The sequence below is a fragment of the Penicillium canescens genome (assembly GCF_028828765.1).
Source record: "Penicillium canescens strain IBT 15451 chromosome Unknown utg000004l_segment0_segment0, whole genome shotgun sequence".
Classification (NCBI taxonomy): Eukaryota; Fungi; Ascomycota; class Eurotiomycetes; order Eurotiales; family Aspergillaceae; genus Penicillium; species Penicillium canescens.
Window position 1 is genome coordinate 1,593,954 of NW_026703966.1, and position 27,361 is coordinate 1,621,314.

At 47.1% G+C, this 27,361-nt stretch overlaps 10 protein-coding genes across 10 annotated transcripts; 6 read left to right on the top strand and 4 right to left on the bottom strand.

The window, feature by feature from the left end:
* The first annotated feature begins 155 nt into the window (after window positions 1–155).
* Window positions 156–4,126, top strand: N7446_005943 (DDB1/RSE1 family protein). Its single transcript, XM_058514691.1, is given in 5 exon segments — window positions 156–383; window positions 516–1,134; window positions 1,152–3,104; window positions 3,155–3,601; window positions 3,652–4,126. 5 exon segments carry the CDS (start codon window positions 289–291, stop codon window positions 3,952–3,954), a joined length of 3,417 nt encoding a protein of 1,138 aa, XP_058371869.1. The 5' UTR covers window positions 156–288; the 3' UTR covers window positions 3,955–4,126.
* Window positions 4,127–4,293: 167 nt separating this feature from the next.
* On the bottom strand, window positions 4,294–4,920 carry N7446_005944 (uncharacterized protein; the record flags this gene model as incomplete). The annotated part of the gene is made up of 1 exon (XM_058514692.1): window positions 4,294–4,920. One exon carries the CDS (start codon window positions 4,918–4,920, stop codon window positions 4,294–4,296), a length of 627 nt encoding a protein of 208 aa, XP_058371870.1.
* Window positions 4,921–5,187: 267 nt separating this feature from the next.
* Window positions 5,188–5,796, top strand: N7446_005945 (CENP-S family protein; the record flags this gene model as incomplete). Its single annotated transcript, XM_058514693.1, has 4 exons — window positions 5,188–5,292; window positions 5,344–5,467; window positions 5,525–5,558; window positions 5,660–5,796. Coding segments are annotated over 4 exons (384 nt in total), but the record flags the coding sequence as incomplete, so codon positions are not given.
* A 1,579-nt stretch (window positions 5,797–7,375) lies between these two features.
* On the top strand, window positions 7,376–8,428 carry N7446_005946 (uncharacterized protein). The gene is made up of 2 exons (XM_058514694.1): window positions 7,376–7,971; window positions 8,032–8,428. Exons 1-2 carry the CDS (start codon window positions 7,526–7,528, stop codon window positions 8,366–8,368), a joined length of 783 nt encoding a protein of 260 aa, XP_058371872.1. The 5' UTR covers window positions 7,376–7,525; the 3' UTR covers window positions 8,369–8,428.
* A 1,155-nt stretch (window positions 8,429–9,583) lies between these two features.
* On the top strand, window positions 9,584–9,913 carry N7446_005947 (putative secreted antimicrobial peptide; the record flags this gene model as incomplete). Its single annotated transcript, XM_058514695.1, has 1 exon — window positions 9,584–9,913. One exon carries the CDS (start codon window positions 9,584–9,586, stop codon window positions 9,911–9,913), a length of 330 nt encoding a protein of 109 aa, XP_058371873.1.
* Window positions 9,914–15,091: 5,178 nt separating this feature from the next.
* Window positions 15,092–15,921, top strand: N7446_005948 (nucleoside deaminase; the record flags this gene model as incomplete). Its single annotated transcript, XM_058514696.1, has 3 exons — window positions 15,092–15,374; window positions 15,448–15,581; window positions 15,646–15,921. The coding sequence occupies 3 exons, from the start codon at window positions 15,092–15,094 to the stop codon at window positions 15,919–15,921; spliced, it is 693 nt and encodes a 230-aa protein (XP_058371874.1).
* A 195-nt stretch (window positions 15,922–16,116) lies between these two features.
* On the bottom strand, window positions 16,117–19,609 carry N7446_005949 (uncharacterized protein; the record flags this gene model as incomplete). The annotated part of the gene is made up of 15 exons (XM_058514697.1): window positions 16,117–16,442; window positions 16,496–16,587; window positions 16,644–16,761; window positions 16,822–17,041; window positions 17,108–17,166; window positions 17,223–17,307; window positions 17,388–17,748; window positions 17,807–17,833; window positions 17,884–18,056; window positions 18,111–18,289; window positions 18,346–18,401; window positions 18,453–18,952; window positions 19,010–19,059; window positions 19,118–19,399; window positions 19,525–19,609. The coding sequence occupies 15 exons, from the start codon at window positions 19,607–19,609 to the stop codon at window positions 16,117–16,119; spliced, it is 2,613 nt and encodes an 870-aa protein (XP_058371875.1).
* Window positions 19,610–20,625: 1,016 nt separating this feature from the next.
* N7446_005950 (cytochrome P450) lies at window positions 20,626–22,689 on the bottom strand (the record flags this gene model as incomplete). Its single annotated transcript, XM_058514698.1, has 8 exons — window positions 20,626–20,855; window positions 20,912–20,939; window positions 21,027–21,276; window positions 21,331–21,498; window positions 21,555–21,700; window positions 21,757–21,985; window positions 22,058–22,290; window positions 22,366–22,689. 8 exons carry the CDS (start codon window positions 22,687–22,689, stop codon window positions 20,626–20,628), a joined length of 1,608 nt encoding a protein of 535 aa, XP_058371876.1.
* A 480-nt stretch (window positions 22,690–23,169) lies between these two features.
* Window positions 23,170–25,105, bottom strand: N7446_005951 (uncharacterized protein; the record flags this gene model as incomplete). Its single annotated transcript, XM_058514699.1, has 3 exons — window positions 23,170–23,901; window positions 23,962–24,500; window positions 24,553–25,105. 3 exons carry the CDS (start codon window positions 25,103–25,105, stop codon window positions 23,170–23,172), a joined length of 1,824 nt encoding a protein of 607 aa, XP_058371877.1.
* A 639-nt stretch (window positions 25,106–25,744) lies between these two features.
* On the top strand, window positions 25,745–26,547 carry N7446_005952 (uncharacterized protein; the record flags this gene model as incomplete). Its single annotated transcript, XM_058514700.1, has 2 exons — window positions 25,745–25,964; window positions 26,033–26,547. 2 exons carry the CDS (start codon window positions 25,745–25,747, stop codon window positions 26,545–26,547), a joined length of 735 nt encoding a protein of 244 aa, XP_058371878.1.
* Window positions 26,548–27,361: the final 814 nt, after the last annotated feature.

Genomic DNA, 27,361 nt, shown 5'->3' on the forward strand with positions numbered 1-27,361 from the left:
CGAATCAATAGTTGTACATTAATTGCACTTTCATGTACAGAGTAGCTCGGGACTGTTCTGCAGTTATGTTACGATGTTTCCGGTAGTAGCGGACTTAACGTCATTGGGGAACTTCGACCTCACCCCACACCGACTCAATCCCTTCCTCGCTGAACCCGAGAACTTTTTGAGATGTCCATCTGGGACAAACACAAACAAAACCCAAACCCAGTCCTCCCATTCCATACCCAGGCGTGCAAAGTTCAAGCCTACCCAGCTCGGAGCTGTCCCATCCGCAGCTGACCCAAAATGGCCTACGTTGTGCCCATCCACCGGGCAAGCAGCATCCGGCACGCAGTAAAGCTCAACTTCTTCAACGCAGAAGAAGAATGCCTAGTCGCAGCGTGAGTTCGAGTCTCTTGTTCCCGGGAAACCCACGCTGTCCATCCCAAAGCGAAAACAGCGGACAGCCAACTCTTCAATATGACATGACGGTATCCACAAGATCTCTAAGTTAACCATCCTACACCACATAGCAAATCCAACCGTCTCGAATTCTACAACCTCACGCCCGATGGCCTCGTTCTTACTACGACGCGCGCGCTCTACGCGAAGGTCACGATGCTTGCCCGCTTGCCCGCGCCTTCACATTCACCCACCAATCACCTCTTCGTCGGAACAGACCAGTTCAATTACTTTACGGTAACGTGGGACGATACAACGAATGAGATTAAGACTGCCCGCAGCTATGTGGATATTGCAGAGCCCGCATCCCGCGAATCGCAATGCGCGGCGCGGTGTCTGGTCGACCCCACGTGCCGGTTTATGACGCTAGAAGTGTACGAGGGTGTTGTTGTAGTCGTGCCAATTGTGCAACCGACGAAGAAGAGGGGCCGGGTATCGACGGCGACGTCCATGCCGGATGTGCCGCAAGTCGGAGAGCTAGATAAGCCGACAACATCACGCATTGACGAGCTATTCGTTCGGTCTTCTGCGTTCTTGCATTCGGAGTCGAATCCGTGGCTTGCGCTGCTGTATGAGGATAATCAGCAAAAGGTCCGGTTGCGGATTCGCGAGCTGGATTTCACGCCCGGGACTTCGGGGACTTCGGCTGACGCTACGTTCAAGGAGGTGCAGGAGAAGAAGCTTGAGGGGGTGTCTTTGGGCAAGAGCTTGATCTCGGGTCATCGCATTTGATTCCTATTCCCGCTCCGCTCGGTGGGTTGATCGTTCTCGGGGAAACTTCGATCAAGTATATCGATGACAATGCGAACGATGTGATCACAAAGAATTTGGATGAGGCAACTGTTTTCGTTGCTTGGGAGAAGGTTGATAGCCAGCGGTGGCTGTTGGCTGATGATTATGGGAAGTTGTTCTTCTTGACCTTTGTGCTGAATACCCGTGGTGAGATTGACGACTGGAAGCTTGAGTATCTTGGGAATACGGCCCGTGCTGCGGTGCTAGTATATCTCGGTGGAGGAATGTTGTTTGTTGGGTCGCACCAGGGTGATTCGCAGGTTATCCGGCTCAGTGATAAGTCATTCGAAATCATTCAGACTTTGTCTAACATTGCTCCCATTCTGGACTTTACCATTATGGACCTTGGAGCCCGGTCGAACGAGGGCCAAACTCATGAGTTCTCGTCTGGTCAGGCTCGGATTGTCACTGGCTCTGGTGCTTTCGATGATGGCTCCTTGCGGAGTGTTCGCAGTGGTGTTGGGATGGAAGAGCTGGGTGTGTTAGGCGAAATGGATCATATCACAGATCTTTGGGGTCTACAGACTCGGAGTTCTGGTAACTTCCTAGACACGCTGATTGTCACCTTTGTGGATGAGACGCGTGTCTTCCAGTTCAGCCCCGATGGTGAAGTCGAAGAACTGGATAGTTTCTTGGGACTGGCTCTCACGGAAAGCACTCTTCTTGTCGCCAAGTTGCCCGGCGGCCGAATTCTCCAGGTTACAGAACAACGAGCCCTAGTAGCTGACATCGAAAGCGGAATGGTGACATTCGAATGGGCTCCGGAGAAGCAGAAGTTGATCACTGCTGCATCTGCCAATAATGATCATATGGTTCTTGCTATCAGTGGCCAAGTCGTGGCATCATTCGATATCAGAGACAACGTCCAACTCATCAGACAGAATAATCTCGGCGCTGATCAGCAGATTTCCGGTCTGACTGTTCCATCGTCACCAACGGGGGTCTTTATTGCAGGATTCCCTCAATCAGCCAAGGTGTCAGTCATGTCAGTCAAGGACTTTGCTGTCCTCCAGACAAAATCACTGGGTCCCACCGGAGAGAGTTTCCCTCGATCAGTTCTCGTGGCCAATGTCTTAGCGAATAATCCTCCCACGCTATTCATCTCAATGGCAGATGGCTGTGTCATCACATTCTCATTAAATCCCGATGACTATTCGTTGACAGGCATGACCAAGCTTGTCCTTGGATCCGAGCAGCCGATCTTCAAGCAGCTTCCCAAGGGCAATGGTCTTTACAATGTGTTTGCTACATGCGAGAACCCTAGTCTGATTTATGGCTCTGAGGGCCGAATCATCTACTCTGCTGTGAATTCAGAAGGAGCGTCACGTGTTTGCCATCTCAACGCAGAAGCATACCCCGAAGCCATCGCAGTGGCAACAGAAAAGGAATTGAAGATTGCCCTAGTGGACAGAGAGCGAACAACGCAGATCCAAACATTACCAATTGGATCTACTGTCCGCCGAGTGGCATACTCCCCATCAGAGAAGGCATTCGGAATCGGCACGATTGATCGCAAGCTCGAAGGCGGAGACGAGGTTGTCGGCAGTCACTTTGTCCTCGCAGATGAAATCATGTTCCGGCGTCTTGACGCGTTGGAATTGGAGACAGAGGAGCTGGTGGAAAGTGTCATCCGGGCTCAATTCGCCACTGGCAAAGATGAGAATGGTCGAGACGCTTTCAAGGACCGGTTCATTGTGGGTACGGCGTATGCAGACGAGTCAAAAGAGGGATCCATCCGCGGACGGATTCTTGTTTTGGAGGTTGATCATGGCCGTAAGCTCAGCAAGGTGGCTGAGCTGCATGTTAAGGGTGCTTGTCGGGCTCTTACTATGATGGGTGATCTTATCGTCGCGGCTCTCGTCAAGACTGTAAGCATTGCGTCTGGTCTCATATCCAACTATATACTGACAATATTCAGGTCGTCGTTTATAAGATCACTAGCAATCACTCAGGACCAATGAAACTGGAAAAGCTGGCAGCCTACCGAACATCAACCGCACCCGTGGACGTCAATGTCGTTGATGATATCGTTGCCGTATCCGATCTCATGAAGAGTGTATGTCTTGTCAAATTCACCCCCGGCAAAGACGGAAAACCAGACACTCTCGTCGAAGTCGGCCGTCATTACCAGACCGTTTGGAGCACTGCGGTTGCCTGTGTAGACAAAGACACATTCCTCCAGAGTGACGCGGAGGGTAATCTCATCGTCCTATCACGGAACCTGAACGGCGTCACTGCCCAGGATAAACAGCGACTGATGCCGACGAGTGAGATTGCGCTGGGTGAGATGGTTAATCGGATTCGGCCGGTAAATATCCCAAATCTTGCCAGTACGACGGTGGTCCCACGGGCGTTTTTGGCCACGGTATGTTTCCCTGCTCCGAGGATTAACGTTATGTACTAATTTACCTATAGGTCGAGGGATCCATCTACCTCTTCGCTGTGATTAACCCTGAACATCAAGACTTCCTCATGACCCTGCAAACGGTGGTCGCTGCCAAGGTCGACTCACTAGGTGATCTTCCTTTCGACAAGTTCCGTGGATTCCGCACAATGGTGCGCTCATCAGATGCGCCATACCGCTTCGTGGATGGTGAACTTATTGAGCTATTCCTGAGCTGCTCGCCAAGCATGCAGGAGGAAATTGTCGATGAGGTGGGCTCTATGAGTGTGGACGAAGTCAAGGAGATTATTGAGGCTCTGAGGAGACTTCACTAGTTCCTTCTGCTTCTTTGTTAGGTATCTATGTGATATGTTACGATTATTCATGACTATGGAGAAGACGCAGCAATTTTTGTTGTTTAGAGGACTTGGGCAAACCTCTGGTTGGATTTATGATATATCTTCAAATACAAATAACTCAGATCTATGGCTTGCGGATAGATATTAGTCTCAGTATAACATTCGGAATCTTGATGTAGCCAAAGGCACATGTAGTGCTATTAAATTGTTTAACAATTACAATACAAGAATAAACCCAGTCACCATGCAAATGTACACAAGCCACCCAAAAGAGCATCCAAAGCTCTTGGCAAATGTCAAGGTCAAAGACGAAGTTCAAGCATCCTTCTTCACACCCTCGTCATCACTCCAATCCAACAACTCCATAATCTGATCCCGACTCAAATCCTCAGCCCGCTGATCCTTCCGCACATTCTTGATATAATTCTTCTGTCTCCGCCGGGCCATCTTATTCCACTCAGATCCAACCCCACTAGCATGAGGCAACATATCCTCCTCATCCTCAACCTCAACCTCATCATCAGACCCCTCAACCTCACCCATAACCCGTCCCTTCCCATCAGCCGCAGCAGCAGCAGCCCAAGAAGAGCCCGACCCGGAAACCGTAGACGCACCCTTACCCCCACGCAAGGAATTCGCCGATACCTTCGCCGTCCCGAATTCAGCGCGCTCCTTTTCCTTCTTCTCCTTCTCCAATCGGCGGTCTCGGTCATGCAGCCATTTAAAGCCCTTTTCGATGTAAGGACGCACCAGGATGTAGAAGATCACGCTGCCGATTACTTTTGTCCAGCGCTTGCCGCTCATGTCCGCGATTGATTTGTAGCCGTTTGTACAGAAGCGGGTTATGACTAGCTCGAAGAAGCTGTATAGTTGGGCGAAGAAGTCATTGGCGGCTTCGACGGCCTTTTCGCTCAGGTCTGGGGTTTGAGTTGGGTCGGCCATTTTGGGTCGTTGGTCTTTTTCTTTTTTGAGGGTGTGGTTGTTTGGGTTTTGAGTTGAGGTAGGAGGGAGGGTGCGCAACGGCCTTGCCCGCCTTGAGTTTGTAGAATAGGAGGGAATTGAGAATGCAACAATATCTTAGCCCCTGAGTGAGAAAGGAAGAAGAGGACAGAGTAGAGAAAGGAGAATTGCTCTTCGATTCTCTGAAATTCCGCGGTTCCCGCAACGAGAATGGCCTGTTTGGGCTTAGCGCTCTATGCCGGATTAGCCGTTGTTCCGCCGTACGCGTCGGCCAATCAGCGCTGGCTGGTTTGGTACGCGACTTCTACGACTATCAACACCATGGAACAGAATGAAGAAGCCGGTCTGGAGGAGGTGAGTGCTAGCTAGTTGTGATGGCTATGGGTAGCTAATTTTTGATAATAGCGCCTGAAATCCGCGTTGTGGTTGTCTATTGGCAAGATCGTCGATGAGGAGACTATCAAGCTGGGCGTTAATGCGACGCCGCAGTTTATCGGTGCTTTGACGGAGATGGTGTGGGCTCAAATTGGTATGTTTGGTCAGGTTTACTTGAGACATGTCCTTGTTTGAGACTGATTCCTTGCAGAGACTGTCAGCCAGGATCTAGAGTCCTTTGCGAAGTACGTTACAACATAAGTTGGCTCTGATGTGGAACATGACATCCCATCCTTCCTTCAAAAAGATCAATGTTCAAGAGAATGATATACTGATTTGCTTATAGACACGCTGGCCGCTCCACTGTCAACGTATCAGACGTGATGCTCCTCGCTCGCCGAAACGAGGGATTGGACTCGATCCTTCGTGCTTTTGTTGAGCAACAGCGTGAAGAAGCCGCTGAATAGATCGTTGTGAGACGGTCTGATCAATACCATGATCTATTCTTGCAATGGCGTATGTTGCTGATGGGCGGGACCTATACCAAGGGCTTCGGTTTTTTTTGAAATGACATATGATGACCTATCCCATTTCTCGGTTGACTACCACTCTGCGCAAATGTGAGTCTGCCCCGAGTAACCGTAGACGAAATCGTCCAGTATTGTTCGGTCTAGTCCTAATGTTTCCACCAGTACCTTCTCATTGCATATTGGCAACAGTGGCGGCCACTTCAGGCCGCAGTGCTTGATCTACAAAGACAACAACGATGCCTCTCGCAGACAAGAAAATTTCCTGTCCTGTCCGATTGCAAACTCTTTTCTATGTCTCGGATTCACCATATCCATTCCCGCGAAAGCCACCCTCTTCTAAGCCATTCGCTTAAACCCTTTGGCACTACCTCGAACACACAAACTGTGCCGGCATTTGCATTGTTGTGTTGCATCACTACACGTACCTTAATACCATCTGGGGAAGTTGAAGCATGCCCTTTGCCCTTCCCAGTCTATATCGCAACAAAGTCATCATACCATGTACGTCAATGAAGGCAGACCACCATTCAATCCTAATGTTGAAAATCATCACTATCTATCTTCGTTTACCGTAAATTAGAGCTTCGCATAGTTAGCTGCCGCCTTGTACATGCATATTATCAAGTTGCCACCCTATCCCCTAACCCCATCCACCTACTTCTACAGTTATACATCTACAGGCTACAATCAAAGCCAATCGTGGCACGGGGGCTGGAGTTGCAGCTCCAGCTGCATTGTCAATGTATCCGGACGATCACAGTATGCCATACTAGGACGCTTCTGCCTAGACCACGGCGCAGCAATATGTGGACCCACGGTGGAAGAGATGTGGATTTGGCCGCGGAGGTTAAGTGGATGCAGACGTCATTTTTGTCAACAGCGTGCAGCCCTTTTTTTTTTTTTTTTTTTTTTTGGCGTGCTCCTACTATAACTGCTGTACCATGCAAGGGGCCTCAGGAAGGTAATTGTGTGCATGCATATGTTGTTGAGAAGGTGGGCAGAGGCTGGGCTGGGATGATGCCGAACTAGCGACTTAGAATTTAGGTATTGTGCCAGTGCAGTATGTAGGGAAAGTCTGAGGTATATGCGTCCTGTATGCAGCTTATAGTTAACTTAGCTCAGGTTAAGTTAAGAGTTGGGGGCAGCTGGTATATGTGCGTGTATGAAGAGGCTGGTGGGTATATTGTGTAAGGATCATGCCTTGCATGTGCCAGCACTATTTTCCGGCTATTAAACCTTTTCTAACTTTATTTCAGCCACCACCTCGCATATCTCGTATAAGTTGGGAGGTGAAAGATATACAGTGTAGAGTTACAGTGTAGGCAACAATAAAGTGTGGCTGGGACTAACCTTTCACAGCCTTTCACATGCGTCGAATCAGAGAGCCTGAAAACTCAGGTTAACAAGGTGAGGGATCCACTCAAATCCATGGGACTGACATCATGTGGGGCGGGCTAGCCACTTCTGGTGTGGCGCAGACCGTCTCCGGCCACTCAGTTGGAGCTTCGACCAGGATCGACTCGACGCCATCCACTGATCTTCGTCAATTGCGTCGACTCAGGGTCTTCCCTCTTTATAACCCGTCCGAATCCTGTTGCCTTCATTTTCTGTCATATATTCTCCTCCCACCCCGGACCTCGTGTGTTCACATACCCATATAAACAAAATCACATATCAACAAAATGGGAATCGGTGGGGTCATCCTCCGGTTCTTCAATCTGGGCCTGCGCATCCTCCAGTTCCTCGATGCGGCCGTTATCCTCGGCATCTTCTCATACTACCTGGCCGTCCAAGCCCAGCATGACCAGCACATCGCAACATGGATGAAGGCCGTGGAAGGCTTAGCAGGTGCAGCAACCGCCTACGGCCTCCTGGGCATTGTCTTCGTCTGTTGCCTGGGCGGCGTGGCATTCTTCGCCTTCCTAGGCGTGGTCCTGGACGTGTGCTTCACGGGCGCGATGATCGCCATCGCCATCCTCACCCGCAAGGGTGTCAACAAGTGTACCGGCACAGTCGATACGCCCCTGGGCACAGGCGATGCCAACGCCGAGACAGCTTCCAAGTCGCTGACGTTTGGTATGGCCTGCAAGCTGGAGAAGGTTGTGTTCGCAGTTGCGATCATCGGAATGTGAGTTTACCCTAGAATCAACGTAATCATATTCCGTACAGACTCACTAACATGTCTCAGTTTCCTCTTCTTGATCTCCATCCTGTTCCAGATCCTCCTGGCCCGCCACCACAAGCGTGAGAAGCGTTTCGGTCCTTCGCCTAACAACGGCTACACCTACGGTAGCCGTAAGAGTTTCTGGCGCCGCAACAAGAACAGCCCTGAGGCCGTTGGCGGCGCTGATACTCTCCCTGGCCACCCGACCCCCACCGACGTCGAGATGGGTGCTGAGCCGGCCAAGAATGAAAAGTCCTGGTTCGGTGGCTCGTTCGGTCGTAACAAGAACACCGCTACCACTCCCGCCCAGAGTGGTAATGGCTATGGCTACGGCAACTCAGCCTACACTGGTAACATCTAGGGTTGCCGTATAGCTTGCCGGTGTGGTTTGTTGAGGGAGAGATGGTTAAGAGAGTCTGACATTCACGTCACTCTACCTATACTCTGGATATCTCTTTGTATTAGAGTTGAGTTAAGACTGGGTGGACCAGTCGATGATTTACATGACCCTTTGTGTTAATTTGGCCGAGATACCACTATTTTGTTTGTTAGATTGGACCGTGTACAATATGATGGAGGATATCTGGCGGCATATTTGGGTCTTTCGGGACTGGCTGGACGTCACTTCGGTAATAATAATGAATCCTTTTACTATTTACTCCACTTACGTAGGTTTCTAGGACGCTGTATACAACATGGCGACTAAAACATGGCGACAGGATCTCCGCCACTTGATTGACTAACCGTTTCCTTAGTTGCCTCTTTGCGATGGCGAAGTCTTAAGCAAATGTTAGTGGCTTAACTATACTGTTTGTTTCCCAATCTGACTAAACTGTACACCATGTCTGTTTTCGGTCAGGAACACTTCTATGCTAAGGGTGTGGCATATATACCAAATAATAATCTCTGGCAACTCTTACCGTTCCCTTTTCCGTTTTAGTGCTCCCTCCCCCTTGCCGCTTTTTCCTCACTGTGTATTACATAAGCACCCTGACCTGCTAACTTAGTTAACATACTCCTCTTCTCTTCGTCCTTGAATTTCCCCTCAGACCTTGGTGGAAAAGGTCAAGGGGAGAGAGAGAGAGACTAGATACGCTAGCTCACTCGCGAGCTAATGCTCAGTTCTAGAATTGGGTCACGTGGCCCTTGGTCTCGACATCTCAACCGATATCGACTTGGATGATTGATCAGATTGATAGATGATTGATCAAATTGAGCGAAATTGGTGTGTCCCTGGGGTCTGACCCCATTCGGGACTCAACACCGACAGAGGTTACATCGCATAAGGTGTGACTGGGGTAACTGAGTCCATTTTTCGTATTTACCTCTTAGTCTACTTGGCACACAGTAATACGAGCGATAGTTCATACACCACTCCGCGGGGCCTTCTACTACTTGATTTTTCATTGGGTAGAACTTATTCGATACTTAATGTCAGACATCTAGGGAGCAAACAAGGCGTCGGCTTGTGGCATCTGCAAACATATAAAGCTGAGACTTGACACCGGCTCAAGTCATTTCTCAACAAACCCTCCTCATCTTTCAAAATCAGAATAACTTGAAATCCAATTGCACCATGAAGCTTCTTATTATCACCACCGTTCTGGCATCTCTTCTTACCTCTACAAATGCCACAGTTGTCAAGGCATACAAAGGCACCCCTTGCAAAGGGGACTATGTGGGCTCGGTGAGCGCCTGTGGAAGCACGGGGCTGTCACAGAACTACAAGGTCCTAAGCCTCAAACTTGACTTCCAAAAAGCAACAGCCTCTTTCTATAAGGAAAAACCCGATAGGAACGGAAACTGCGTGGGCGCCCATATCTCCAGAAACACCGATCAATGTGTGACACTTCCTGTGGGCTGGGATCGATTTGGCTGTGTGAAAATCCATGGCGGCACTTGCTGAATATTGGGGCTTGCTTGCTCTGCAGTTGGTGGAGATATCGTCTTTGATCAAAATTTGTACTCATTTCCCTCTTTGCTGTCCATTGCTAGTCCTCAGACGGAGGATTTTGGGAACTAGATCAATCAATGTATGATAGTTCAGGGATGAGGCATATCGAGACCTTATTTACTGGCTGTTTTTGAACCTGGAATCCAATCTCACCGGATGGTTTGTTATCATATATATTTCTATCAAAGTATTTTACCAATGATCGAATTACTGTCTAAACAAAGAAATTAGAATACCAAGACGAAGTGAAGGGAATCGCAAAATGACTTTAAGTATTTGTTCACAATCTATGTCTAGTAAGTAAATAGTAGCTTTATTTATGTCAAGTTCAGTGTAACTTCAAGAGGAAAGAAAAAATGTGTACACGCCTGGGATTAATCACGTTCCCAGCCAAATATTCATAGACCATCATTCATGGATAATATCACTCCTCCTGCTTCCAAACCAGCTTACGAAAGAAGAGTAAAAGTAGAACGGGGACTTCAATGCCCTTATTCAACGCCATATCTCACGACCCCCGTCCGTTTCATTAACATCCTCCATTTCCGAAAGCACAAATCGGTTAAACTCTTCCCAGCCATCGAGGTATAAACAATGACTGGTTCGTATGTCAACGACAACCGTGGTCCTTTGTGGGGTGGGATTGGCACCTTCCCCGGGATCGGATCGACCCGAGCCAGAACACCTAGATCTAGCGCAGCACCGGGTACAGAGGCGCTCAAAATCAGTTTTGCCTTTTTATCTTTCCCAACCTTTCTCTTGGTAGTCTGGCGACGCCGCGACAGCAGTGTGTACCACAATGCGATATGCCGACCTACCTAACCTAAGTAAACATGCTATATTGTGATAGCTACCGCAGAGCGAAACATACTGTCATAAGTGGTATGTTTTCAAAATACGATAGCTACCATCATACGGTCATTCTACAGTAGTGGGTCGTTTAAAAAAAAATCCCCTAAATTCTATATGGATACCAAGGAAACTATGAGATCCAAGGGACTCAATTCTTGCTTGACAGCGGGAAGGCTCAAGCGGGTGATCGAGGCTGCCAATGCAGGCGGGGCCTTCTCACCGAGCACCAATGGAAGTAAGTGAGCCTGTTACGTCCGCCCGGGCCCTGTGGTTGAGAGCAACATAGTACTGACCATTGTTAGTTAAGCTGGAATAGCCTCAGGAAGATGCATACAATCCACCGTCGCTTCCTAAGCTGAGGACTTTCTCTTCAGTTGGCTCCGCAGCTAGCGCTAGGGCGGTGGAATTAATTGTCACACAGGGGCATTGTGGCTCAATTTAAAGGTCACTATTCTCTGAAGACCGACTGTACCTATACTATGTGCTAGGATTCAGCAGCACTGCTGAATCTTTGCAACTTCCACCTGTTTGGGGGACTTAAGATGTAGAATATTCTAAGTATGTATCATTCGAGCTCAATCGTGCATAGTCTGGTGTAACTGCACGCATTGCCCCAAACAATCTAGTCTCGTTGTTTCTTATACGTAAGGAGTGTGAGGTGCATTGATAAAAGGGCCAATTAAATCGCTACCCAACTGTCAACCGTGAACCACAGGATCAGTTGATACGTTTTTGCGCCCCAAGGCAAAGAAAAGTACGTTAGTGGAAAAGCGTTGGTGGCCTAACCCCGCAAATGTTGATCATAAGGCTCATTTGATCAACAGATCCAGGTGGCTTAGGTATCTCAAATCTTTCGGTCAAACCATTTGGTTCTAGGGGAGAGCTGAGAACTTTGATGCCCGGTTAGGCTCTCCATTTTGGTTAGGCCCTAAGAAGGTGCGGATAAGGTGAAGGGAGAAACTCTGCAGGTCGTGAATACACGAGGTTTCTTCCATGGGTGGCCAAGCCTGAGACAAGCTTTGCGGCTGTGTCGATCAGGGTCAATGCGCTAATTTCTATTTTGGAAAAGGGTTGGTCCCTTAACAGTCTCAACCCGCGGCCCACCCCCAACCCCCCTCATTGTTTGAGCCTACGCTAATAATGATTTTAGCTTTGGGGCAATTGTGACAAGCTCACTCTGTCCGTCGATCGCAAGACTGCCTTGCTCGCATTTCGCTTATGAGCCAGACGGGAGGGCTGAAAACAGGCAATTTCCCGGCTAATTATCTCCCTACGAGTTCAGCTCCGCGGATAGTTTTGCGGCAACCTGCAAAATAAACCTTCGTCACCCTCATTCTGCAGGATTGAGCTCGATTTCTGGCTCAGCAGCGTTTACCACACCTCAAAGATAGAAAGAATGTCACACTTGTACCTCAATCCAGAGTTTCAACTGAGCGACGGATTAGGGTAAATTAAATCATCCGTCCATCTATCCATCCACCCATCCAGGCAGTAACATGCAACCAAGAACTGAAGACTAGCAATGTGGGGGTATGTACCTGGGTTTAGAAACGTCTCATTCATACAGTACAGTATTTTCAAATGCGAAATTGATTCCGATGCTACAGCTTTGCATTCTGCCAAATAAGCTTCATATCACAACACCACGAAAAAGGCCACACTTTTACTTGCTACAACCAATACGTACATATAACAGTTGAGACTGATAAGTTTATTTGTAAATAACTAAAGGATGCTGTGTAGAAAAGAAGGTGATCCGCAGAGTCCGCATGGGTTGATAATGTCTGGCCTTGCTGACAACAGAAACTACCCTAGGGTCCCGGTGGCCAATTCCTGATCTAGTAAGCAAAGAGCCATTTAGATATAGATCGTTCAGATCTTACGGGGGTAGGCAGCCGCCTAAGGTACACTTGAGGCCGGGGCAGCAACGTCGTTCTGTCGTTTCATCACAGGCTTTCCATTGTTCGAGACATGTCTGTTATTGTTTTGTTTCGTCAATGCAAGGAACTACAGGCTATATAGTGAAAAACGTCTCTTTTCTCCAGGCCGCCACTGCCCTTCTTTGGCTCGCAGGTACCCCCGGCACAATAATAATTAGGGCAACAAGGAGCATAGTGTGGCTCCCCACACGAGTCAGGCCATCGACTGCATGCCTATGTTATTTCATTGGTATAAGCAGGTTCGATTAAAAAGATCTGACGGAAGAATGGGATATTCACCTTCGCACTTATCTTATTCGGCTCATTCGCCTGCTGAAAATCAGGCATAGAGAATGCTGAGCTGACAAAAATAGCAAACAGGAGGTTGGAGAACTGCATTTTCTTTTTCTTTGGTTGATGACTTGATGGTTGTAATTCATTTGATAGTTCGTTTCTTGATAGTGGAATTCTTTGATGGAAGAGGTATTGACAAGGTATTTAGAGGGGCTTTATTTTCGTTTTAGGCGTACAGGGGCATCTATCCTTGGCCCCAGGATGAGCCATAGGAGATCCAACACAACCTTCCACGTCATCACCGCGCTCGGAGCCCCTCCCAATGTCTGTGCGATGAATAGAAGCGTGGGAATAGCACCAATCCCTCTCAGCAGCGCCTACCTAGGTGGCCTAAATCCAACCGCTCCATGGGCGTTCTTGTGAAATAACAGTCATTATGGCGGTGATGCCGAAGTTTTCGATGCTTGGTGACAAGTCTATAAACACCCGATGCCCCGTCTTGATAATGGGCTGGCAACAATCCAAATCAAAGCAATCTAAGAACAATATCGCAACATCACAATATCCATCATGAAGTTCAACGTTATCCTTGGCTGTATCTCCTAGCCGGCATTGCTGCCGCCGTCCCTGGTCCCCGCTGCATCAGCCGGGCTGATCCAAACAGGTAAGACGCTATCCGCACGATTAATACTATACTTTGCGGTGCCTGAGGCTAAAATTTGCCAACAGAGGGATCGGAAATTGGTGTGAGTCCAACGGGGGTGCTTGTTTTAAACCCGCCCCAAAAACGGACTGCCACCCGCCTTCGGACCACAAGATCAAGTGTCCTCTCTGATTTAGATTCTTGGGCTATTTTGATGTTCTTCTCAATATTTGAAAGATTTGAGAGAATATAGGTTTGAGAGTATTGAGGAGATTCCGTTGGGTTTTGAATATAGCTCTGGGCCATTTCCTGTAAGTGTAAACCAAATTTTCTGAAGTAAAAATAGGGAAATCATTAAGTACACTTCGTAACCTAAATTTTCTCCCAATCGTTTCAATAATGAAAGCCATACCTTGATGTAATTCTTTTACCAAAGCAGAGCCGGCGAATGACATGGTTGGGCTCCGAACATTGTTTGGTTCCGGTAGACCTGATGAGAACAATTAATACAGTCGGTGTGCAGATCGCTGCGAACGGTCATCGGTTAGAGTCCTCTGGGTACCTATTACTACTGTGCTTGCGGTAGGTTAAGCAGGGATTAAAAAAGGATTGAGTAACGAGGAACGATGGGTAGTCCTTCACATAAACTGGGAGAATTGGCTGCTTTAAAAGGTTTAAAATGAAATAAGTATTCAAACGAGTCTAGCACATAGCGATAATCTGAACTTTGTGCTACCTAGTATCCTAAGAGATATAAAATATAAGTTAAGCAGTTCATCCCTGGCCACTGACAGGGATCTTTGTCCTAGTCTTCGAGTGGGTCTCGACCCAGAATAAATGGCCCTATAGGGCAGTCGTTCTTTGGTATAGTGTATCGTGAAACAAACGAGCAGGAGCCTAAGCAATCAAGCTGTCTATATAGTCGCAGATAAGGTCATAGCTAGTCCATATTCTTATCTTTCCCTCATTATCTTGGTATTCTCTTTATCGCTGATCCAATTGTCGGCCGAGTTGATAACGCAAGATTGCTATATCTCACAGTGTCTCTCGATAATGCTAGAATGAGTTGCGAGCGATCTCACAAAATTACCATGAACCCACAAGAGGAAAGCCCGCGCAGAATGTACTCGTAGGTCAAGTGCGATAAGGCGTTGACGTGTCGCTGTTTGTTTTCTTGGCGGGCTTCAGAGGATTAAAGTCCAAAGGCATATAATAGGAGTTCAGTGTAATACTGGACCTCTCATACAAAACATACTGGTTCAAAGTTATCGGGCTCATAACTTATCGCTCGGCCGACTGCGGCCGACGCCATATCCCGTCGTGAATAGAGCTACGGCTTTCCCCGCAGAGATGCAGATGAATTAAAATCTCGTGCAACGGGCAGAGTTACGGCTTCGAAGAATTTTTACGCTGTTTTGCAAAATGTATTACCAAATCCGTGCTCTCGCTCTCCTGGCCGTATTTCTGCCCGTGGTACCAGCAGTGATACTCGCAGCACCAACCCTAACGATCAATGGAATCACATTCCAAACTCGAGCGCACTGGATGCGCCAAGCAAACGAGGCATTGAGCCAACTGAGCGGATCACCATGTCCCTTCGCAGCCTTCGGAACAGCTATAGTAAACCACACGGCTTCGGACATAGGCGAACTAATTTGTTTGGGGATAAACGAGAATGGGAAGACAGGGAATCCCTCGCTACACGGTCCGATAATAACCAAATCAATCTTCGCTCACAAGGAACCATACTAACATGTGACATGCATATGGCCTTGCAGGCGAAATCGCAGCTATCAAGAACTGCACTGCCATTCTAACCGACCCCCACGGAAAATTCCGCATGACCGCATCCGAGGCACAAGCTGCATTCGTTGATTTGACCTTGTATACCAATGCTGAAAGTTGTCCGATGGTATGTGGAATATGGCGTATATGACGAGGTAGGATGTCCTATTAGGGCTAACGAAGATATAAAGTGCGCCTCTGCGATTCGATGGGCAGGCTTCCGAGAATATGTCTACGGAACGTCAATCGAAACGCTCATTCAGAAAGGCTGGGGGCAGATTCGGATCTCTTCCGTGGACGTTTTTGAGGCTTCTTACGACCTTCCGAGTCAGTCGCGTCTGATGGGTGGTGTCCTTGCTAACGAGACGGATCCTTATTTCTTGTGGCAATATGATTCGTCTTACCCGTGTCCTCATGGCTGTTCGCGTACCAGGGATGAATCGAGCTGCCGGGGTCCTTCTGGTTAGGTCTCAATATTGTGGGTTTGTTTTCGGTTCGGCACAGCCTGGTTTTGGTTAGTTCTATGGATGTTTCATGGCTAGATGTATACGAAGCCAAACAGAAATCAGTCTGTATATAATTCGCAGGTTCACAATTTAGGGGGTTATCTGATATGGAAATTCCCTCAGGAAAGCATCGGGGTCCGTAGCGAGTTCCATCAATTAGCCATGGGACCCATTGAGCTCTTGCGCAATCCTTTGAGCACTGTCAACAGTAGCCTGTCCATTCTGGAGCAGAGATCTCAGTTCATTTGCCAATGCAGGTGCCCGTTCGGCCTCCGGTATTTCTCCTTCATCCGCCACCACAGCGTGGAAATCTATCATAATGCCTTCTACCTGTTTATCAATTTCTTCCTGTAGTGATTTAAAGCTTTCAGTTATGACCCATTCGTAGACGTCTTTAGCATGCGCAGAGTATTTGGAAAAGAGCCTGGAATTTCTCAGGTGGTCGTCCATGTGATTCTTTCGGCGTTTATCACAGCCTGGCCCTGATATATGGTAAATAAAAAGATAATGTTTTACCAGATGCATCTCCACATACCTGACTCCTGGTTACAGGCGATGTAGGCTGGCTTCATGAGAATAGAGATGAATGAATCGGTGTGGTGCTCTAGCATGTCTCGCTTTGTATTTCTGAGAAATTGTCAGAATCGTGGCTGAAGTTCAGGGTCCGTTGAGGACTGCCATACTGCGTTCTCGAGATAAACCTTTGAATCTCATTCTTGATGTGTGTGTTGATAGTCTCTCGTCTATGCCGCATGCTCAGAAGAATGTTTTGCAGAGCGTGTGGTGCAAGATGCTGATGCCCTGGAGAAAAAAGAAGTCAAAATAAGGCACTGAGGCGTAATGATCAAAGCAAAACACTACCATGGATATCCTGAAGCAGCCTTTCAAATGACATGTTGACCTGCCCAGGCAGAGTTTCAACTTGCGACTCCAGCCATTCCAGTATTCTTTCCCATACGGGATCCAAGTCTTCGTAGCTTTGCTGCACGAATTGCTCGTTCCAGGGGCGTTCATTTGGATGTGACTTGGTACTCCAGGACCCATAATGGAGACAGAATACAGCGTATGAGTGTACGTGCCACTGGAACATTGGTTAGTGAGGTGCGACATCTTTCAAGTTCATCGGTAAAGAAGAGGTGAGAATTACCCCTATCCACTGCCGACTGACTTCGATGCTTTTCTCTTTCCATTGTGTTCGTGAATTCTCTGTTGTATGAAGTTGTTAGAGCTAGCAAAGGAAAAGCGAGGTGGTTTTCGCTTACCGATACATGAGATAATAGAAGTATGAAACAGCACTTTCAAGGCTTGAAACATGCAGGAAACATGTGCTTGCGACGATTGAAAATCCTATTGACTATCAGAAAGTGCTCTGCGTCTCTTGATAACGAAGCCTGGGCCATTCAAGGCATTCCTGTTTCTGAGCATACCCGACGAAGAGCCTCTTGAGACTGATTTAGAACACGGCGGAGGGCGGCAGCCTTTTCTGCAGTGACAGGATCTGTCCCAGACAATGCCCACTGGCGAATAGAGCCCATCATTGCCGGGACTTCGTCCTCCAGGAACGCAGTTGTTGCGCGCATTTGAGCTTCCGCTGGGACTAGCTGGCAATAGCGGCGAAGCTCTGGTATACCAGTCAGGTCGAGGTATCTATTTGCCTGGGTCGGATCGCCGGCCCGAAGCTCGGAGTATAGTTCATTGCCAACACAGAATACTTTGACGCCTTCGTACCTTCTGGCAAGCTCGCGTGAAACGTTGAGGTTTCGCCGATTGATCAAGAAACGTGTGACGCTGGATTGAGAGTCAGTGTTAACAACCGCTTCCATTTAATAAGAGGACATAATCTCACTCGAATTTCAATTTCACTATTTTGTCACTGCCTTGGAGTCAACATGGGTCACAGCAACGAGGGAATGAGATAGTCACCTGAGCTCCAACTCTTCGAGTCCCCATTTGAGCCGATCATCGCCCTCCGATTTCATCCTTTGCGACTTAGCCTTTAAGTGTTGGGCCTTCACTTTTTCGACTTCCTTGTTCATTTCCCGGACACGCCGTCCGTCTGGCCCCTTCTCACGGGAGGCCTCTTCGGCTGAAACATTCTACGCTCGCAGTCAGAACAAGCTACTGTGTGAGATTAGTGGCATTATACATACTTCTGAATTCGTGCAAATAATTCTTCGTGGCTGATCCCTTCTACATCTTCTCATGATGTCTCCCACAGACTCGTCCGATCCAGCTCGTGAAATATTCACCACAATAAAGACCTCATCGCATTGATGAGCAAGATATCTTTCAGTTGCTCGCACTCTTGCAAAGTTAAGATCTCGGAGACCTATAGCTCGTTAGTCAAGATTGATAGACCAATATTGATACGTTGTCAACGCATACCGGGCAAATCAGTCAAAACCAACCCGGTCCTCAAAATAGGCGAACTGAGGTATACCCTGCAAGAACATCAGATAACAGTTCGTTGATTAGTACTATGCTTTACGAACCTAATCAACTTGATAAAGGGCCACAGTGCGGGGCCACCGTTTCCTGGGTCATCAGCAGAAAGCTGGTCCAGAATAGATTTACATTCTTCAATGTCACCGGCAATGACTGAGTATTCGAGTGCATCAGACCCACCCTGTCGGTATGTTAAACCGGCGTATGCCCATCGCTCTAACTGCGCAAGGAGATCAAAGCGCGCACCATCAGCCTCATTCGATAAAAACTCAATTGTAAGTCTTGGTTGACTCTTGAATAGCGACTGAAGTGTTTCCCATGCTTTAGCAGCTGCGTCTTGGCATTTTCGTTGTTCCTCGCTCGTCTGAAGCTCCCTATATAGGGAACGGACGTAGAACTGTCGGAAATCCAGCAGGAGATGCTCAAGTAACTCTCTCATTTCCTCTGGGTTCATAAATTCTGCTTCGATGGTGAATGGACCGTTGTGGTCGTCATTAGTGTGGCGGAATTCTGTTACCACACAGGTGCAGGCAGCTCCCTCCCTGCTCTGAAATTATGTGTCAGTGAAGGGGCATTCAGAAACAAGGGTGATAAGAGCACATACGGATCGCGCGATTTTCTGGTCGAGAAGTGAGTTGATTAAGGAACTCTTGCCTGTAACAGCGTTAGACGAAGGAATCGAAAAGATGAGAAGACACAGAAAATCCCATACCGACTCCAGAGTCTCCGATAAATCCCACAGTTCGTGTCTCTGGATATTCAAATTTGCTCATCTTTTCGGTACGCTTCCATAGCGTGTGTAGGCTCGTCGATTGATCTTGCGTCAACTCCGAGACGTGCATCGTGCTGGCAAGACTGGCAAGGTGGTGTTTAACAGCTTTCAGTCCATCCTGAAGCCGACCATTGTAGATCGGAGCCGGAGGGAGAGTTTCGTCGCGTATATCATTAGATATTCTCTCAGTCTCACCACTATCCTCCTGAGATGTGCCAGCCTCTGAAGCATTGTCACTACCCACTGGAAAAGCTCCAGGAATTTGTACGTCATCGGTGTTCAAGGATGGTGGTCCGGATTGCGAGCCTGAGTTATTCGATTCCCTACCAGCTTGGCTGATATTATACGATAGGGAGGCACTTTCTCGCCTCGGACGGCAAGGATGTATGGGTCTTGGCCTTGGACTTGGGGAAGCATTGTGTTGATCTGCATATGTAAATTGCGATCGACCGGGACTCGGTCGTGAGCTTGGTGAGCTACGTCGGGAAGTAGTGTTTGATGATGTTTGACCTAGTTGTAGGTCTTGGAAAAGGAATAACGGAGGTTGGGCTGTTGGCAAACTCCTGGGTACGCTCGAAGCTTGCTGAAAAGATAAAACGCTCTCTCTGCCACTGCCATCTTGAGAGGATGATGGTGTGGGATTTCTCACAGACTCAGAGGCAGTCGAGAAGGTGCTCCCCGAAGAAGGGACACTCATTTTGCTTGAACTGTGTTGAGTCGTTTGAAAAATATGTCCGTTGGATCTTGCGGTCTATTAAAAGCATTCCCTGGGATAAGATCAGCATTCCCCTGGCGCCTAGTCTCAGCACCTGTAACACTGGTATGGGTCACTCGCCCCTCTTGCTGCAAGGTGCTGCGCCATCGTCTGGTGACGCTTTTAGCCGCAGATCAACAATCTTCGTTTACTTTAGGGCTTCACCTGAACATGCTCTTTGTCTCTTCTTCGAGAAAATTAAACCCGGTTGCCCTTTTTTTTTGTGTGTTGGAACGGTGAAATTATGTCAGAATCAATCTGGTGGATTTGGTGGTCCCTGATGCCATTTTTGGCCCCCACGAGTTAGAGCGCGCGCGTGCCTTACATCCCTGTATAAAATGCGCGCGAACCCATAAGTGTATCGTTAGTAGCCAATAAGTCCCATGAACCTGAGAACACGATGTACTTTTGTACAGACCCAACGGTAAGAGGGGTAATACTATCAAGCTGTTGTTTGCTGCGTCGTTCAAATAGACTGAAAAGTTGTTAGAAGCTACCGGAGACAGTTCAGGATAATAAATGTGACATAAAATCCTAGTACCACAATGTTCGTCAATTGGCTCGTCAAGATTGTAGTCGATACTATTATATACTTCAATTGTTAATCTGGTTCTAGGACACTATTCGCACGCAATTGGCGACAGGGTCTCCTTCACCTAGACGACTATCCCAGATTTCTCGTAAAAATTTGTTGTCAGGATGGAATATTTCCAGCAAGTGAGTACGATCCCAACTCTAGATCACCGATTTTTTTTTGCTCATCTCCAGTTCCGTTTGGCTTTAGTCGGACGATCAAGCCTTCCTGCATAGAAAAGAAATACGTCCTCACCGTCCAGTCCGGTTCAGTCGACGCCCATTCTACATCGAACTCCCGCAGTAGCTGTGGCACAATCTTACCCATTTCCATAAGTGAAATATTTTTGCCTATCGATAGCACTTAATCAGCTGATCGAGAGAGCATACATAGAGGTCAAACTAACCAATGCAAGTACGTGCACCTTGCCCGAACTATAATGTAATGCAAATAAGCCTATAAATCGCGAGAAGAAAGAAAAATGGAAGTCAGAATGGTAGTGATTGATAAAGTCCACGTACAGCCATAAAATATCGGCCCATCAACTTGAGTTGCTCTTCAGACGAATCTATCCAACGCTCAGGGCGGAACTTCTCGGCGTCTGTTCTATATATGGTTGTATCGCGATGAATTACCCAGGGGTTCATCCCGACTATCGTGCCGGCTCGGAGGTAATGACCACCAACTGTCGCTCCTTCTGGCGGAACAACACGTTCCAACGGTGCTGCTACTGCTGGATGGAGGCGGAGTGCTTCTTTAATGACCGCCTGTCTGGAAAAAAATGGTTATTGCTTGGAGTTGAGGGGCAACGGTTAATATGCTCACAGGTATGGCAGCTGTAGGCTTTCAGCGTAACTGATGTGTTTAGAGAGACGTCCGCTTGAATCGGCATCGTCGATTTCCTGATGAAGTTTCTTGAACAACTCGGGGTCTTGCATGAGATAATAAAAGATGGCACGGAGTGTGATAGCAGTGGTGTCACTACTAGCAGTTCTATATCCGTGGCTTATTAGTTGCGTGTACCTGTAATGTAGACAAAGGAAACTTACAAGTTGGCTAGTAGATAACCGATCATATCTGGCTCGCTGACTTCGTGCTTGCCCGTGTTGGCTTCAGTTCTGAGCCACGCCAGAAAGTCGTTTCTTTGGCCATGATTCTCTTCTTCGTCATATCTTTTCATCTGCTCCGTCGCAATCTGGTTTGGAAATAAGCAAAATATCAACTAGAGGTGAGATTAGAAGGCTCACTTACCGAACACATATAACCAAACGGGTCAAAAAATCCCGGCAAGGACTTTAAAATTGACAAGAATGTCTCATTGCCAAGTAGATACTGGTGTAGCAAAGGCACTTGAGAGACAATGGACCCATACAAAAGACCTTTCTTGAGAGAGTCTATCATCCCCTCAATATCAGCTCGCCTCTCTAAAAAGCCAAATCGCTTGTTGAAAGTAATAGCGCCAATACTATCAAAAGCCCACCTGATGATCATCAGTTAGCAAAATACCTCAGCTACACGGATAGAACTCGGAGATGATTAAAAGGTCATATACCAGTGCAACCAAACACCGAGATCAATCTCTTGCCCTTCGAGTTCATGCATAGCCTTCAAGAAAATATCGGAGCATTCGTCTACTCCAGGCTCAAGTGTCCGAATTGAAGTCATCGAGTACATTTGGGAGACTGGGACACTGAGACGCTTATGGATAACAGGGTCTTGCGTAGCAAACAGTGTATCTATTGGTTTTCCTTTGTACTTGAAACCAAGGGGTGTATAAGACTCGCTCTGTAGTTTATCGGAATGTTGGTCTTTTCCATCTTTGTTCGGATATATACAGTACAGCAAAGGGATTAGACTAACCTTGACGAACTTCGTCGAAATAGAGTAGATTGTCGACATCGCAGCCGTGTCAGAGATACAAACGTGACGCGGTCCCACGCGCACCATAGGACCGTATTTCTCATGCAAGTCCAGGTTCTTGATGTGGCATCGACCATCGTAGACCATGTAGAGCTTGTACAGATTTGAGAAGCGTGCAATCAACGGCCCTGGTAAGTCACGAATATCGGGCTTGAATGCTGTTCGAATGTAGTTGAACGCGATGAATAAAACCAGGAATGTCAAAGCAAGCTTTGTTCTAAGCCATTTTTGATCCTGAGCCCAGGTCTCTAGGTCGCTCGCCATGTTTGAGATGAGTTGTTTCATGCTGCTAAGGAGAAATCCAACGGGAGAAAAGGGCACCGCTAGGGGCTGTAGAAGGATGATTGTACTTCCCAGTCGTTAAAATGGCCCCTTACATTCCGGGGTCTCAGCTGCAGTAGCCCCTCAGTAGGATTCCTAGCCTTAGCACTACGTCTAGACTGATATTCCCAAATCTAACTGGGCAATGATTCAGTTGAATTTGAAAGTAGTCAGTGTTCCGATCAATAGTATACGTAAAGAAATTGCCACTGCCGAGTAATTAGTTGTAATTCAAGTGGATGTACCACGTTTCAGTTTTAGAATTCTGATGCGCCGAACCTCTGGGCCTCCAGCAAAGGGGAGGTGGGGAGTTCCTGTATATTTTTGGAAGCTCTGTTCACGCCGGGTTCCCCACCAAGGAACCCTCCTAGGAGAAGATATCTGCCAATGCAAGTAGCAATGCCATTGACCTAACGTAAATTACTATGACCAAACAATATTTCCTTCAAACCCTGGCATTCCCTTCCACTCTTCTTCCTCAAGGTGCCTGCCGGTACTCAGCTCAGTGACGATTTGCTGGACACCAAGACCATTCTTCAGTTTTTCCTTGACATGTGCAGCTTGTAGAACACGCGTAATTGGTTTCTTCATGCACCGCTGAGGATTCCGTATTCCCACTTCTTCACCCCTTCCATTTCCCATACCAAGTCTCGTGATGCTTCCAATGTAATCGGGGTTGCGAATTGGATCGGACTCCAAGCTTTCGGCACCACTGACAAAAACATCAATCACAAATGACTGTTTGAGACAAGAAACGGAAGAAAATACGATGTATGGAACGGTTTCATGTCCTTGACACGCAACTGTTGTGCTCAAGGGCTTGGCTGTTGACAATGAAAAAGCTGTTCCACCTTGTGGCACAGCTGCTGTTCCAAAGTGCAATTGAGAAATCGGGAGAAAGTCGGGAACAGATGGCAACGCGTAACGATACTTCAAGGCGGGAGTCTGTTTTGCCATGTCTCCTAGAGTTGTGTAGACGTATTCGCGAGGGTCATCATATGCTAACCCCGTTCCATTGTCCACAAAAGGACGTAGAGGAAAGTTGGATGAGAATTGGCGTGCAGGATTAGTCCGAAGATACACCTCAGCAATACGGTCCATGTTTGCATGGTAGCTGAGAAAAATGGGATCGAATGCTGTATAGGAATTATCGGCCTGATATTAACCGTTAACACGGATAAAATCCTTGTCAATTTCACTGGATTGGCTGCTTACCATGTCGGGTCCTATCAAGCCGTGAAAGTTATCATGCACTTGCTCAAATAGACCGTCGAAAAATTTGCGGCTGGCTTCAGGATAAAGATTATCCGGCTGGTTTTCTGAAAAGTCTGGTATATTAGCCCAGGGATACCCATGAGCCTCTTGCAAAGAGAATTCCGGCTGGGCAAAAGCATGCGCGATTTGCTGGTGATACTGGTTGAAGAGATGAATCTTCTTTGACCATAGAGGATTGCTGCGACCCTCAACAAGCTCCGGGGAGCGTTCGACATACTCAGAAGTGCCTAACCTGTTCTTTCCGTTCAGAGAAAGTGCGTACTTCAAGGGATTTTTGCGTTGCTCTCCATTTGAATGGGTATAGACATCATCTAAGAAGATCGATGGCAGGCCGGCATAAGGTGAACTTGGGTCTCCTGTTCCGACTGCAAAGCCATTCCAGTAAGGAATAGGGAAGTCAATAAGCTCCTCCACGTATTTCAGATAAGCTCGGTGCCAGAAAACAAAAGCCTCCTGGTAGTGCAAGCACCATTCAGCATCTGCAAAGTAAATCAGTATCAGATCCCTTTCACGAAAACTTTCAAAACGCACGCAGCAATCCCAGCTCCTGCCATTTAGAATCCTTCGTGCCGACTTGAAGTACATCATCCAACTTTTCGCGGTATGCCTGAATTTCAGATGGACTGAGACTGAAGATGTCTTTTCTGACCCTTGTATTTATTTGCGTATGATTTGGAGCTTTTATCAGTTCCTGATATTGGATCGGATCGGCGAACGAGCGTCTAAAGCCTTGATTTGCCCATAGGCGTAAAGTCTCCAAAGCTTCTTCGGGCCAATAGTGGTTTTGGTTTTTTGTGATTGGCATGGAGCGAGAGCGTAGATGTTGATAAATGGTAATGATGTTTTGTTGGACAGACTCCATACTCGAAAGATCAAGATGCATGTGTGCAGGGCGGGAGGGACTGTACTCTCGCATCTGGGATATCCAATGGGCCCCAATGGATTCAGGATCGGAGTCGATAGATGTCCAATATGGCTCACTAAACAACGCTCTAACTTCAGCATCCCAGGTTGGATGGCGAGTAATGGGTGGCTGTTTGCTCTGAGTTGAAGCTCTGATTTCGAGATACTGACAGGCCGCCATTTTCTTGAAGTTGATGACTTCCACAAATAAAATAGTCCTTGGGATTCAGTAGAGAGACGATGTTTGTAAGTGCTTTGCAACATGGAGGAATCTGCCGTGGTCTTTATAGAGCTTCTGTGGATCTGGATCTCAACCTATGAGCAACCTACAACTATAGTACCCCAGCAACTTCTTGCGAAGAAGCAGAATCCAACAAATCAAACGCATAAGACCTGTCATATGACTACGTCCATTTGCTCGAGCTAATTATACATGTAAACCATTGCGCGACAATTTCAATGAGCCAAAATATTCATCTCTGGTTAACTTCTCTTCTCGGTTAGAAAGCGGGAAAGAGATAAGAAATTACATTCCACCAAATACCAGAAGCCGAAAGCTAGTATTATTTGCCACATTTTACTGTTGCCCTTGCAATAGTCTGCCAAGCAATTAAAACATCCACTTACCGAGCCCCACGTCAAGTAACTTCCTATTAAGGTCGTATAGATTATGTTTGCATTTCAGGGCGTATTTCTGCTGAGACAAATAAGAGGATAACCTCGAGGGGCTAACTTTTTCATTTCTTTCTTCTGCAAAGTTCCTTTTTAATTGATGCAAACTTCTCCGTCCCTTTGATCATACTATATCATTGCAGTTAAAATGTGTCAGGACGAAACCAAGCTGAATGGCTGGTCTAGCATGCCTGCTGATGCTGGCATAATATTTGGCGACAGACCTTTCATCAACGAGCCAGGTCCCATCTCGGTCAATGAAATTAAGTTCCCAGTCGATGATCCAGTGGTGGCCAAAACCTCCGACTATGCTAAGGCTGTCCTCCATCCCGAGACATTTAACCATTCCATGCGGGTTTACTATTATGGTATGTTCCTAAAATGGCGCAATGCACTATTTATAATTCTATTTGATGAGCGCTGATAGTCCATGAAGGAATGGCAATTACCAAGCAACAGTTTCCCAAGCATGCTGCCGACCTCAATCCCGCCACTTGGGCGTTGACCTGCCTGCTGCACGATCTCGGCACTGCGGAGGAGAATCTCGCTGCGACTCGGATGTCATTTGATATCTACGGTGGTATCAAGGCCTTGAATGTCCTCATGGGCTTTGGCGCAACTTCTGATCAGGCTGAAGCTGTCGCTGAAGCCATCATTCGACACGAAGATATGGGAGTTGACGGAACCATCACCTACATTGGCCAGCTTATTCAATTAGCTACTACCTACGACAATACAGGCGTCCACCCTCATGTCAAGGACTTTGAAAAATTGGTCCATGACGTGACGCGCACCCAAATTAACGAGTCATTTCCACGATTGAAGTGGTCGAACTTCTTCTCTGGCATCATTCGAAAAGAGGAGGCTATCAAGCCATGGTGTCATTCGACGCATCTTGTCAATTTTGACAAGGAAATTGAAGCCAACACTCTCATGAAGCAGTGGGAGTAAATTTTTTACACTAGCAATATGTTGTTATGTTGCATCATCAACCCTAGACATTCAAATATCAACTTGAAATGACATGTGCTACAATCTCATACTGCTTGAGAAAAGCAGTCAGTAGATCAAACCATTTCCCTTGGGTGCCTTTATCAAATTTTTAGTATTTTGCCCATAAAATTGACATCCTAATGAATGGATGGTAGACGACTCGCATGCAGTTTGCCTTCAATTGTTTTTTTTTTCTTTTTCTTGAAACTAGTACTGTACATGTAGGTTCGTTCACATTCTGTCCTTCGCACTTTTCTGTGTAGATAGATCGATCTTCTGAAGAACCCGCATATTCATGTCGAAATGTTCAAGCCTAACAAAATCAATGTATTCCAGTCACCAAGTTAACGTTAATAATTTAAGTGTTGGGCCCCACTACCAGCAACTTCCTAACACGATTTAGTGGATGATCTAATGAAGATAGCATCTAAAAACAACATGCTAATAATTACATGTAACTATTGAAGAAAAATGACTCATAATGCATCCTCTAGCAGGGCCTTACATACTTGTGGAAGTTATTTGTTACTAATCGTCACATTTGATCACTGCTTCGCTGTAGCAACAGACGATGTCTCTCTCGACAACATCCTTAAATGGAACTGTGGGGGCCATGGGCTACCGACGATAATCAAGTAAAGGGAGCTGTCTGTTCCAAGTTGCCACCTGCATACTTTCTTCGCACTACCAAATAATAATAATAAAAACTCAATTTCAGACTCACTAGTTTGCATATCATCAATTCTAAGATGGTACATGAGTGAAATAGGAA

Coding starts and splice junctions, on each gene's coding strand:
- N7446_005943 (XM_058514691.1), top strand. CDS start 289: ATGGCCTACGTTGTGCCCATCCACCGGGCAAGCAGCATCCGGCACGCA. Junction 384..515: donor GAAGAATGCCTAGTCGCAGC/GTGAGTTCGAGT, acceptor TACACCACATAG/CAAATCCAACCGTCTCGAAT. Junction 3,105..3,154: donor TCGCGGCTCTCGTCAAGACT/GTAAGCATTGCG, acceptor GACAATATTCAG/GTCGTCGTTTATAAGATCAC.
- N7446_005946 (XM_058514694.1), top strand. CDS start 7,526: ATGGGAATCGGTGGGGTCATCCTCCGGTTCTTCAATCTGGGCCTGCGC. Junction 7,972..8,031: donor GCAGTTGCGATCATCGGAAT/GTGAGTTTACCC, acceptor AACATGTCTCAG/TTTCCTCTTCTTGATCTCCA.